The 14,202-nt window shown below is 41.3% G+C and overlaps 1 protein-coding gene across 1 annotated transcript in view; it reads right to left on the bottom strand.

The window, feature by feature from the left end:
• Window positions 1-14,202, bottom strand: part of Vwa8 (von Willebrand factor A domain containing 8) — a 349,402-nt gene that overhangs the window by 86,449 nt on the left and 248,751 nt on the right. Inside the window, exons 30-35 of the mRNA XM_031362757.1 lie at window positions 8,770-8,880; window positions 7,553-7,617; window positions 7,041-7,166; window positions 5,649-5,758; window positions 4,878-5,032; window positions 824-1,019 (exon numbers count right to left, since the gene is read on the bottom strand). Of these exons, the coding sequence (XP_031218617.1) occupies window positions 824-1,019; window positions 4,878-5,032; window positions 5,649-5,758; window positions 7,041-7,166; window positions 7,553-7,617; window positions 8,770-8,880 (763 nt within the window). The remainder of the gene's footprint in view (window positions 1-823; window positions 1,020-4,877; window positions 5,033-5,648; window positions 5,759-7,040; window positions 7,167-7,552; window positions 7,618-8,769; window positions 8,881-14,202) is intronic.

The raw sequence follows: 14,202 nt of genomic DNA, 5'->3' as shown, positions 1-14,202 counted from the left end.
CCTCGAACTCAGAAATCCACCTGCCTCTGCCTCCTAACTGCTGGGATTAAAGGCATGTCCCACCACCGCCCGGCCCATGTGTGTCATCTTTCTTTAAGAAATCCAGAACATTTTGATGGGTGGTAGTGAGAAGCGCCCACCACCAGCCAGGAGTTCAGAGCAGTTTAACAACTTACTGCTTCAGCATTCCATCCATAAAGGCCACACTAATACAACACATACAAGTACAGGATAACAGCACTACCGCCTTGCAAATGATGGCTCTTATAGTGGCCAAGCTGAATGCCAGTGTGATCTGGAAGGAGAGTTCTAGAATTGGTCATGGGAGAGCTTGGCACAGATCTGCACCCCTCAGGCTACTGGCAGGTGATCCCAGCTTCTTTACTTTCTCTCCCTACTCCCGAGGTTCAACACAAGTAAAATGAAAAGCAAGCTAAAAATAACATGGGGTTTAAAGATGAACGGATGGACACAGAGATGATCAACATTGCACTTCTTACACAGTCATCAACACGAGGTGACTGTGGCTGGCGGATAAAGCAATCCGCACACGGCCTCTCCGAGTGCAAGCTCTGGGAATCTGAGTTCTGAGTAAGTCCAGGTACATGTGGATGCAGTGTGAACCAAGACGAACACTGCAGAGCCCACAAGTAGCGACCATATGAAGGTGTCCACAAACATCCAACACACGGAGGTGTTTTCAGCTGCTTTAACTGTCAGGGTGGCTTATACTTGTAAGTAGAAAATGACAATGATAAATAAAACACCCCCCACAAAAGCAAGCTGCCTTCAGTCATCTTGGCAAACTAAAATGGCTCTGTACCTTTTGGGTAGATGTCTTTCAGAGGGACTTCCCCTGCAGGCAGAATCCTCACCACCTGATTAGTGTGTGTGAGAGTCACGCAGTTGTTGTGTCTTGGGGTAACACTTGCTCGCTTCCCTGTATAGATTGTCATGTTGGTGACACTTGGTTTCCCCAAAGACGAAGACCTCTTCCATGAATAAACTTCACTGGGTGACTGAAAAAAAATATATAAATAAGAAGAAAAAAGAAGCACAAGGAGAAATGGTGCTAAAATCACACACCTATTATGCTCATTACAATGCTTAGATTATTTTGCCCTTTAAGCTAGTGCCAATGCTAACTTAGATTTATGGGCATAAATTTAAGATATTCCTTAATCTTTTTTTTTTAAACATGGCATAGGAGACATATGTTTAATCAATAACTATTATTGTCTATGCAGGTACAAATATACTTTTGGCAGGTACAAAATATTTAAATTTTTATTTTTAAGTGACTTATAACTGAAAAGAGGGAAGATAGCAGTTTAGCTATTTTAAAAATACAACTTGAGCAGGATAAATTGGTGGGTTAAGGTAGTTGTTGCCAAGCCTGACAATCTGAGTTTGATGCCTGGGATTCGGGGGTGTAAGTAGAGAGCAGCTCCTTGAAAGTTGTCCTATGATGTCCAAATGCTACAGGGATATGCACACACACGTGCTCTAAATGTAATTTAGAAGCTAAGCCAGTAGTATTAATATCTATGCCTCTACTAGTCACAAAAAGTAAAAAGTATGCTGGGACTTTTGAAGCCCCCTGGGTGCCCCTCCTGGCTGCATGTCTCTGTCCAGAGTGAGCTCTTCTGGGATTTTGTGGGGTTTTTTTCCCTCTCATTGCTTTACTTCATACATTTATCCTTCCAAGATTATAAACTATCTTTGTCCTCTGACTTCTCTACAGGTTTTAAAGTGTTAACTTTGCATTTAAGTCCAGAACTCACAGGAATGTATTGTCCCTCAAGTGTGCGGCAGGGACTGGTGTTTATCTTTTCTCTTGAACTGCTTACTGTCCAAACACTCCTCACCATTGCCATGGACTTGCTGGCATGAGGCATAGTCCACAATGCACCTGTTTCCGGACACTGCACTCTATTCTACTGGGTCTTATACCCAGGGCCAAGACACACTCCCAGCCTTGGCTAACTGCTTTCTACCCAGCCCTGGAAGTGCAGGCAGGCAAGGCGCTCATGACTTGATATTTTGTTTGTACTCCACAAGACTACAAGAGATGCACTGACCTGTGGCTTCCTTCATACTGGGTACTAGGTACTCAGTACTCCATACCTGGTGGTATCCATATTTTTATTCTAATGGTTATGAAGTAGCATCTCTTCATGGCTTCAAGTTCCTTACTAATGGATAACAGCTGTGAGAATCTTTCATATACTTATTTTCTATCTCTGTATCTTCTTTGACCAAGTATATTTAATGACTTTTGCCCATGTTTTCACACTTACTATTAATTTTATTTTTATATATACCTAAATATACTGGAAACTGCAACACAAATATATGAAATTCCAACCCAACATCTACAGGCTTCATTCTCTCAAGAATCTGTAATTCCCTTTCCTGACTATGAGAAATCTATTTTAGTTTTGATCATTAATATATCATTCAGCTATCTTTGGTATAGTTCATTATCCTCACAATATTTAATTTCTTCCTCAAGCCCATGATACATGACCAATCTCTCACCTCCACCAATAGGCTTATCTCTGAAGCCTGTTCTTCCTGCTTGGGTCCCAGTAGCCCACATGGGGATGCACCCATTCATGGGCACCCTCCTGTGCTTCCCTAGGGTTTCCATTCCCGCAGCAGGCTGCCCCTTCACAGGGACACTGTAGCCAGTATTCACTTATCCACCAGAGATGACCTTACCCCACCCACACTTGCCTGTATCACTTCACACTAGCTTACTGTTTAGAAATGTTAAGAATTGGTTGTTTTCTTAGCATTGAACTTTATGGCCTTTTTGTTGTAGTTGTTTTGTTTTTCAAGACAGGATTTTGTCTCTTAACAGCCCTGGCTATCCTAGAACTCATTCTGTAGACCAGGCTGGCCTTGAACTCACAGAGATCTACCTGCCTCTGTTTCCCCGAGCTCTGGCATTAAAGGCGTGTGCCACCATGCCTAGTTTGAACTTTATGAATCTTAAGTATGCTGGATATAAGCCTGGAGTTAAGAGATGTAGTTTGAAAATGTTTTCTCTTAGTCTATAGATTATCTTTACAGCCCTAAGGTTTGAGGCAGAATAATTATCATTTTTTTTTTCTTTTTGTTCCATGTCTAAGATAGTCTAGCATTTGGCTGGGGTAGTGGTAGTGGGTATTCTGGGAATTCTGTTCACGCTTGTTTTGAGGGAAGACCTTGCTAGCACAGTCTAGTCTCCAAATGACAGATCTTCTGCCTCAGCCTCCTGATGCTGGGATCATAGAGGTGCATTGCCATAGCTGCTTGCTTTATCTTACTCTTGAGAACAGAATGAATGCCAATAATGGTCATCACTGATAATGATATTTCTTATAGATTTTAAAAACATCCACTTGCTGTTAGGATAAGAAAGTTATTTAAGTTTATAATAACTTATTGACTTTGATAACTGCATAAAAAGCTAATAAGGAATGACATATCCTTTTCTAGAACCTTATGAAGAAATACAAAGAAATTCACATACAAGCAGAGAGGCAATGTGGTAAAGGATATAGGTTAGGGGTGAATCACACCTGAGCTGAAGCTCTAGGTCTGTTAATACAATCCCTGTGGGAGGGAGGATGGGAGGTGTAATCTCTTCCTGTTTTCACATGTGTGAAACTCTATGGAATTATTGTATAAAAAAGAGCTGTTGGGATGAAAGGGCTTAGAGTAGCACGGTGTGTGTTACTGTCATATTGGGCCTCAGAAGTACACCCGCTTTGAGTGATTTAACTGGGCATCTCCTCCATCCCGGTGGGTACCAAGCATTCAGAGGCTGGCTTTAAGAAGGTCACTGCCTTGTGGCCTATGAAGGGCTCTAAAGGGTTAGCATAAGCAGTAATCTATACATAGTTTTTGCCTTCTACCTTTCTTACGGTAGCACTGCATTTTAACACTGATATCTTCAACCAGAGTAAAGTGGTGAGATCATTTTTTAAGACAGTCCCGTTTCCGCAGAAAAGCTCTAGTATTTTTCTACCAAGGCAGCAAGGGTGGCTGCAAGCTCATCAGCGCGGCTCTACCATCCCATCAAGGCGGCTGCAGACAGCACGCTGCACTGTGAGTCACACAGCGTGGGAGCAAAGGCTTGCTACGCGACAGCTGGTAAAGCTCATGCCAAAGTTCTAAGGCACATAGTATCTACTCAGTTTTGGATTTCAAATGTTTTATATCCCTAAGTACTCTCCCATCTGTTAATTAAACTAAAATTTCGAAGCATGTGAGATTGGTGCATCAAGTGGAACTGTATTTTTACCTTGAACCGATTCTATCAGCTCACCTTGGAGTCACAAAAGTAATTATTTAAATTGAATGTTTAATCACAATGTACAGGGCTACATCTTAGAGTATCAGATTGCAACTTGTCCTGGAATAATCTTTCTTTTTCATCCCCTACATCTCCACCAGGGGAAAATGAGGACTCCTTTTACTTAAAGCCATTTAAAAATCACTTTATATAAATCCTAGAAGACATGGCACTTGGATCAGTCTCAGCTTGTTCCTCTTGTCAGTCCATGAGTACACAATTAGGATGGTGTGGTAAGAAAGTCACCATTAGTATGTTACGTGCTGTGCCACATGGACTCCCACAGGCAGAAAAAAAAATTCTTTCCTTACTAAATTCTATCACATCACAGTTTAAAAGCTATTTTTAAAGTACTGAAGCTATATATGTAGAACATAGTTTTTGGTGGCTGATTTCAAATGTAGGCTTGACTGAAAATGTTTACCAGAACATTACTTTCAGTCACTCTTATTCAGACAGGCTGAGAAGTGCTAGGCCGCACTGAGGAGAAACGCTCACTCAAGTTCACTCAGTTTCAGAGGTTGGTGTTTACCATGAGGTCCGGGAAGCCGACAACTATGGTAGCATGACTCTTTTCATCCGAGAGAATACGGTTAGGAGACACAATCTTCTGGCCCACGGCTGAGGTTAGGTTTTCAGATGACAGCTGATCACTTGAAACTTTATGAGGTATGCAGAACTCTGTTTCTGAAAAATGCCAGTACATCTTAGACATGACACACATGATACATTCCAGGAGTTATGATTGTTGTGATTCTCTTTTTGCAAGATTTCATCCTCAACAACTCAAACAGCAAGTTTTGTTTTGTTTTGTTTTAAATATTTTAAACTATACCTGCTAGCTTTTGTCTGAGAAAATGGTTTTAGTCATCAAAACGAGTTCAAGCACTTATGCAACCCCACACTTGGCAGCAGTGACTAGCCCCTTGAATCAAGGAGCCTAGCCAGGGTTGGCAAACTGTGATGAATGAAGCAGAAGTTTTGATAAGATGTAGCCTGGAGGGGGAAAGATGCTAACCCAGGCTAGACTTGGGACCTAACTGTAGTAAGTAAAAAATGATACAAACAGACAAACAAGCCATTCAACAGTTAAACAAGTCTCACACCGAGTTTCAAAGCATGGCTTCCTGATGAAGAAAGCAGGTGGAAGTGCCTGATTTCCTGCTTCTGGTGCAGTGTCTAAGCTGTTTGGTTTGGTGTAAGTATCACACAGGCTGATGCTCCTGTTCTCCTGTCAGCCTGGAGGGCAGTGTATGTATAAACATGCACACACAGCCGCAAGCACAGGGAACACAGTATTTACCTTGTGTGACCCCAAATCCTGTGCTAGGCAGCTCTTCTTTCAACATATACAACTGACAGGCCCCGGTGTCCTCAGAACCAATGTGCGCAGGCTTAGTCAAAAGATACTTCCTGTAAACAAACAAGAAGCCTACCTGAATTTAAATCTATTTTATGTTAAATGTTTTCTTTTTTTAACAATCATTAGGATAGACCAAGAAAACTTAGATTTTTTTCCTCTCAAAGCCCCTAAGTATAATCTGTACCTTAAACATTTCATCACAAATTACCAAAAACCTTTCAACAATACTGTAAAGAGAAATATCAAATGATAACATAGTAAATACAAATTTTATAAAAATTTCTTATATAAGACAGGCAGTTATAATGGGGCCCCCCTTACTCTGTTGTTGTTCTTGTGGATGTTTTTTGAGACAGGATATTGGTATTGGAGTCAGTTATTGGTTGTGATTTTCCTGCCTCCATATTCTGAGTGCTAGGATTTCAGGCATGCACTGGCATGCCCAGAAATGGAGCTCCCTCTGGATATGAGGCTTGGGACAGGCAGCAAAGAGAGGATGACCTTGGATTTGTGACCAGCTAAGAAACAGAAGTGCTTGTGACTATAATTGCCTATGTTTTTGTTTGCTTTTAAGATTTCTAAAACATAGAGCTACAAGTAGCCAGATAGTGTTTTCTGGAAGGCACTTCACTTATCAGCAGAGACTCAGCACTTAGCTAGTGAACGTAGTCTGTAAGGAAGGCCAACCTGGAATCCACCATGCACTCTTTCTAAGGCAGGTGCAGAGTTACTACCTTCCATAGGAAGTGTGCGGCCCACGAGGGGACTGAGCAGATATAAGATAGTTAGACCCAGCAAGTACATGAGATGAAAAGAAGGAACGTCTACGTGGGACCTGTGACAAAAAGGCAACATCTCTAGGATGGTGGGATGGCCTCTCAGGAAACAGGGTGAAAGTGTGCTTTGTAGCTGCTTGACTTTGGCAAGAAAACAGTGAACGCTCAATGTGCTAGGGGAAAACCCCAAACACAGTGGGTCATTCATAAAAGTCATCACATTTTGTTAATTTCCATGTCATAGTCTGAGAAGAGACACAGAGCATACTTTAACTTTTCTTTACTGTGTTCTAAACTTAGAAAGGCACAGAAACATAGAAGATAAGGGAGAGCAATGGTAGATGAGGCTGAGCCTCTGAGAGAGCAATGGTGGATGAGGCTGGGCCTCTGAGAGAACAATGGTGGATGAGGCTGGGCCTCTGAGAGAGCAATGGTGGATGAGGCTGGGCCTCTGAGAGAGCAATGGTGGATGAGGCTGGGCCTCTGAAAGAGCAATGGTGGATGAGGCTGGGCTTCTGCATACTTCACGAGAAAGTACACCCTTAGTTTTACTCACTGATTTGTTTCATTTTCCACAAGAAGCCATTTGTCCTCTGCTACAAGGAAAACTGTCTTGAGGTTGATGGGAAGTGAAATGGTGTGAGTTAGTCCTTCTAAGACATCCAGGACAGTCAAGCTATTCCTGAAAAAGAAGAAAATTATATCTGAGAGGACATGATGAGGATAATGTGATGTAATCATGTTAGATATAACATGATTATAAACCCAAAGATGAGCATTTTTTAGACTAAGCAATAATAAAGGAACATATTATTTTAGAAAACTGGTGTACAAAATTTTCAATATGTCAGGGAAGGAATGAGAAAAAAATATCAGGAAGTTACACCTGCTGCATACCTAGAGCTGTGTTACATAGTCACAGTATCATTTCTTATTTTCAGAGAGTTATTTTCAGAATAAAATTTTATTATTTTTGTTAGTTTTATATTAAACAAATACAATTACATCAGGTAACCGAATGAACAAATAAGAAATCCAGCTTAAAATCTTCTACAGTGAAGAACTTACCCTGTTTGTTTGTAGAATACTACCCAGTTTTTGTGTGAAAATTCTTTACACATTCTATAAGTTTCCTAAAGAAAAACAAAACAAATATACACATGAATGATCTCTTTAACTACTCCTGTGATGCCTGACCCAAGCCACTGGCAGAGAAACACTTATCCATGCCAAGACTTTCAGGAGAACATGATTAACCTATATTTTAAAATATACTGCATGTTATATATTAAAGCTCTTTAGGCATTTTTGGGGTTCTGTTTTGAGTACTGAGGCTTTGACTTGGGGCCTTGTGCTTGGTAGGTAAGCAGTCTATCATTAAGCTACTAAGACCTCTTCAGAATAGTTTTTAAATAGTACCAAATGGAGCTGAAGAAATGGCTCAGCAGCTAAGAGTACCTGCTACTCTTACAAAGGAGCTAGCTTTAGTTCCTACCACCTACATGTTGGCTCACAGCCATCTATAACTCCAGTTCCTGGGGATCCAACATCCTCTTCTGGCCTTTGCACCAGGCACTTACATGATACATACATATACATGTAGGCAAAACACTCAACACATGAAAATAATAAATCTTTAAAAAAGCACAAAATAATGGTTAAAAAAGCTGCTAATTACTGGTTAATTATGGAATTTATATCATAATATAAGCATACAGGAAATACTTTGTTTCTTAGCTTTTAATTAAATTATGACACTTAAAATACTTCCTCAGTGTTTTAAGTATGCTTATTTGCAAAGCAATAGACAAGCTTTATTTTATATTTTAAAGAAGACAAAATTTTCCTTGAGTGAGGCTACATGGTTTGTTTAATTTAGTTAATAAATTGAAACATGTATCTGATAGAGGCAAGTCAGTTGCTGTACTTAAGATATTAACATATAAATCTAAAATATAACTATGTAATTGGAAAATAATTAAGTTGAGTGCATGACTAAGAATCTGCTATGAATATCACACTCAAATAGCTCTAATGTTCCATTTAATAGTCCAGCCCTGGCAATCTGCACGTTAATATGCTGGATACTAAAGGGACCTCCTGCTATTTAACTGTACATCTAACTACATAGTCTTCCCATGTCAAAATCTAAAATTGCTTAACAACTCTTCTGTGGCTTCTAGTTCCTGTTGTTGTTTGGCACTGGGAGGGACAGACAGGCATCCATCTTTGCGGTTGGGAAATCCCTGGCAACCAGTTCGCTGGGCAAATCTAGTATTCCTTACACCTTCCTCCTTGTTCCACCAGGAAGACTTCTTAGGTGTAAAGTCTTCTGTGGGAAGGACGAGACGGCGGATGGCATGGCCAGTGGTGTCGAGCAAGAGCACTGCATTACTCTGGAAAGAAAGAAAACTGGAGTAAGAGAATTGAAGACACATCCCCCTACCACCATAAAAACAGCAGTGACTAGCAACCTGAGAAGGAAGGTTCCTATGATAAACCAAAGGAAAGACAATGATACTGAAATGGAAGATGTCAACCTTCACACAAAATACAGTTCTGGGGAGTTTACTGAAGATTTTCTAATTAAGTAACTATGTAACCTTTTCTTTTGAGGTTGTTTTAAGATTAAAGGTGGGTGCTTTCTACTTCTGTTTATCATATAGTCAGGAAGTGAAGATTATTACACTTGGGGTTAAAGAGATGGCTCAGCATTAGAACACTGGATGCTCTCACAGAGGACCTTGTGGTGTACCACTGCCTGTGACTCCAGTTACAGGGGATCTGGCACCCAACCAAGCACACATGGAATGTACATACCTACATGCAGGAACATTCTCTCTCTCTCTTTCTCTCTCTCTCTCTCTCTCTCTCTCTCTCTCTCTCTCTCTCTCTCTCTCTCTCTCTCTCTCTCTCTCTCTCTCTTTCTCTCTCTCTCTTTCTCTCTCTCTCTCCCTCTTTCATACACACACACAAATAAAATAATAAAATATTTAAAAAGAATAAAAAAGATAACCTTTAACAGTGTTCTTATATGATCCTTAGTAAATCTTGCTTATTCTTTTCATAGATTTAGGTTCAAGTAAGAAAATAGTATATAGTTAAAAAACAGGTTAGCAAAAGTATATGAGAGTATAAAAACTTAGCTAGCAGCAAATGCTTGTTATCTAGATATTCGCTGAGGTTGAAATGAGGCTGGATAGAAAGGCAGGGAAAAGGATGGGATGCAGGGAGAAAATGGAACCCCTCACTCATAAGTCTGGCATGAAGCTTCTTTCAGATGATAATCAAGATTTCCAAGTGTACCATGGCATAGACGTGGCATACACACACACACACATACACACACACACACACACACACACACACACACACACACATTTTCAAACAAAACAAACCTACTACTACCAATAATAAACCACTACCAATAACAAGAACCTTCACCAATTTTGTTTAATATTGGCCTGGCCTGAAATTCTTTTCTATAGTGAAACCAAGGATGTGGGATTATGTGAGTGGAGATTCTCAGGGTAGGGAGAGGTGGTATAGAGCTGTCTCTACCCTGCCACCCACGGAACTTCCATTACTGTTGCTATAGTAATACACAAACAAGGTTTCTGTGGCATCACCTCAGAGCTGTGCAACTGAGGGACTGGTGGGTGGACAAGACCGGAAAGAGGCTCTAAGGAGACTCATGTCCTTTTTACTTAAGTTTGAAGATGCCCACTTCTGGGTTCTTCTCCTGTGTGACAAAGGCTTGGTGGGTTTTCTTTTATTGTTTTTGTTTTCCCCTCTGAAGGGAACTATTCTGAATAAGGAACTCTCAAATCTCACACTGGAGGTTCCTGTGGTGGGAACCAATAAGCTTATGTGTCTTTGTATCATCCAGTTTTACCTATCGTAGCATAAGCAGTCAGTTCTGAAGGACCATACACAACCCCCCACCTCTAAGCAGACTTGGACACATCTCCAGGACCCTCCTCTTCCTGGGGCAGGCCCTGTCCTCTCCAGGGCTTTGCTCTGTGTGCATGCACGCATGCCTCGGCTTGCAGTGAAACTAGCCTGAGTGCTGAGCCCTTGCCTGGCTTCCTCCTTTACTATAGGTCACAGGAGAAGAAGAGCCAGTCCTGGGACCCGTCCTGATGGCATCACAATGCAAAAACAATCTCTCGTCAAATAAACGAGGAAATAAACCCTAAGCATTGTACTTAGAAACTGGAATTTATACAGTAGGGACTTAAAATGGAGAGAGCTAGGAAAGATTAAATATCTTCAAAGACTGTGAAGAAGCTGTTTTTTTTTTTTTTTCGGGTTAAAATATAAAAGCAGGCAGGGTAAGAAGGAACACCAGCAAGGAACGCCGCACTGTCTCTCACAGCGCAGTTCTCCTCCTTCTAATTTGGGTCTAGTCATCTTCGTCCTCCAAAGATCTCAGGAGAAAAAGCCACAAAACACCCAACAACAGACACTTTGTAAGATGCAGAAAACAATAAATATGGTACGTTTACTCCATTTTTCCATAATATCAATCACATTTAAAGGAGGGAGAATACAATCCTGATTTAGTCATGGCCTCTGCCTTCCATCACGCAGTCTAGCCAGAGAAATAAAAAGAAATACAAAAATGTACTTTCCAAAATAATTTAATTAATGTACATGAGATACGCACTATTTCCACCTCAGAGTTCACTGCACACCACATACTCTGATTTGTAGCTATGTTATTTTTTAGGAAGCATGTTGATAAAACTCTAATTTTTTCACAGGTCACACCTGTGAATGACAATTCCTGAGATGAAGGCACTTCTGGCTGTGAAGATAGGCTCCTGGGAGGAGTCCATGTCTGCAGAGACTGACAGGTGGGGCAGGGAGGGGGGTGGGGGGGTCTACAGCCTCAGGGCTGTGGAGAGACTGGAATTTTGTAGGCTCAGAGGCTAATTCCTTTATATTGGACTAGTTTTAGCTTCTGGAGCAGCCATTCCTTGTTCTACTCCACATCTGAACTAACCTCTCACAGTAATCAATCACACACACTCTTAGACGCTATTAATTTAGTAGAACACTACCTTCTACCCATCCAAGAGCTAAGACCCTCATCCGGTAGTGCCTTGGGCCTATAAAATAGTTTCCCCCATCTTGCTGTACCTGACTCTCTGGTGTACCCACCAGTATATTTTAAACTTGACTTGATTCGTGACTTTCTTTGCTCTGTAAAACTAAAAACTTCATGAACTTGCTTCCACGTTGGACATGGAATTTGGGGAAACCCAAACCCGTGTTCCCCGGGGCCGTGGTCACTTCTAATGGCTGCAGACCAAATTCTCTTTTACTCTATCTAAGATGAGACCTTGACACACATAAAGTTGCATCATTTTCTGATTCTGTTAAGAATTTACAGTAGACATACTCTTTAGTGTAATATGTAGCACAAGAAGTCTTGTCTACTGGTATTCGAATGTTCTGAAAATGGTGGTGAGAAGCTTTTCCTTCTCAAGTGTGTAAACACAAGGGCAGGGAGACACAGGTCTTTGGGAACAGTGCTTGCCCAGCAAGTACACAGAGCAGAGCTTGAGTCTCCAGAACATACGTAAAAGCCATAAAAGCCAGGCATGGTAGCTGCCTGAACTTCCAGCATTTTCGAGGTAGATCTGGGATTTGACAGGCAATCTAATGAGCTAGACCAGATGAACCTGTGCATTCTCGGTTCATGTGCAAGACCCTGCTTCAATATGTAAGTCAGAGTGAGGCCAAAAAAGGACACTTGACATCACCCTGTGGCCTTGACACATACATACACATGAAAAATAATTAAAAAAGAAAGCATAAAAGCAAGTTAAAAATTTACAAGGTCTTTGTCCTAGGTTAAATTCTTTTTGAGTAGCTTTTAATAGAGAAAACGTTTCTCGCATGATAAATACATACAACTCTGTCATAAATCCTTAGTGCTGAAGCAATCTGTGATTAAAGGAAGTCCTAAAATAAAGTGTTCACCCTTAAAAATAAAGAATGAGCAGATAATTAAACAGACAATTCAGTGTAATTCCCACTTCCTTTCCTTGGTTCAAAAACTTATATCCTTCTAACTGGGCATACGTGACCTGAGCATCGTCCTGCTAAGTCACACACACACACACACACACACACACACACACACACACACACACACACTTGCATTTCCTAGCACATGTGTCCACAGCCTGAGTGCACTGCCCCGTGGGCTGAGAATGGCTCCCACCAACACTTGGCAGCCTGAAGGAGCTCTGTGGCTCCATCCTTTTAGATGTTAATGGGTTCCTTCTGTAAATGACTAATGATATACTCTGCTTGTGCTTAAAAATAGACTCTCGCGTCACACATGAGTACAAGAAACTGTGGTTTTGGCACTGCTTGAGGTGGGGGCAGAGACCAAATGAGCCATTTTCTTGTGTTTGTATGTGACTGGGAGAAGAGTGACCTCTGGATGACCTCCGTGCCCAAGTCTGAAAGACTAAAGGCTGAGCAGATGTACTGGAGAAGCCCTTGGGAACAGGGGCAGGGCAAGGCCGGTATTTTTAGTTTTCCTGTCCTCACTTAAGATTTTATTTTAGCAAGGAATTTTTGAACAACTTTCCAACTAACCAGGAGGATGCATCTATAGCAAAACTTTATTTTAAAATGATAAGGGACAGATTTATTTGTGGTTGCACTGTGTCCCTTTCAACTCTGTCTTCAGTTTTACCAGAATCAGGAGGAAGGACTTGAGGGTAGCTCACACTTACACCACTAGTTAAATTGTGTTTCTCTATGTATCCTTGGTTGTCTTGGAACTTTCTCTGCAGACCAGGCTGCCCTCAAAATCAGAGATCTACCTGCCTCTAAAGGTGTGCATCACCACTGCTCAGCCTGACTGCACCATTTTATAAAACAGTCAACTGGAATAGCCCCTGTGAGGAAGGAGAGGAGGGGCAGCTTGAGGAAGGATGTGGATACCTTGAATGTCACTCAGAATGTCAGTCAGGGTCTGAGAATGCCTAGAGGCAAGGCACAGGCTGTGGAAGTCAGGTCCAGCTCTACAATGAAAACCCTATTTCCTTGATGAAAGTCATTGAACAAAAAGTTAGTCTACAATGTTGCCAAACAATTGTGTCTTTTGAGAAATAAAACAGGAGCTGAGTATCTAAAAACTAATAGTTTTACAGAATTTGTAAATTTCCATGTGTAAATTTCTGTTAATGTGACAAGCTGAAAATCTGGGGGAACTGTTTGAATAAATACTTCCAATTTTGAGTCTCATCCAAATTTGATTAGCTTATTAAATTTAAATTCACCTGACAGGTGCTTTCTGTGGTGGATTCTTCTGTGGGAGGAGGATCCGAACTCAGGTCTTCATGCTCTCTGTGTGTCTGTCTGTCTGTCTGTCTCACTGAGATGCTCTGGGGCCATGCTGGAGCTCAGTCCACATGCCTGTTCTGTTAGGAAGTCCTGCCAGCTATACTGTCAAAATGCATCTAGGGTCAATCACTTCTGACCTTCACCCTCCTCCAAGCCACCAATATCTTTTAGAGGGCTCACTGTGAGAAGGTCTTAACTGACCCCTTTGTTCTGCCTCATTACTACTCAGTGATAACACAGTGCCTGAAGAAATCCCTTTCTGACGTGACAGAGCACACTTCCCTCTTACTCTCAGGACTCAGAGCCTTCCAGTGCCCACAAGGCTCCGAGTAATCTGCTACCCATTG

This window comes from Mastomys coucha, unplaced genomic scaffold, assembly GCF_008632895.1.
Source record: "Mastomys coucha isolate ucsf_1 unplaced genomic scaffold, UCSF_Mcou_1 pScaffold9, whole genome shotgun sequence".
In the NCBI taxonomy this organism is placed as follows: Eukaryota; Metazoa; Chordata; class Mammalia; order Rodentia; family Muridae; genus Mastomys; species Mastomys coucha.
The sequence above is the reverse complement of the archived record's forward strand: the minus strand, read 5'-3'. Positions and strand labels throughout refer to the sequence as shown.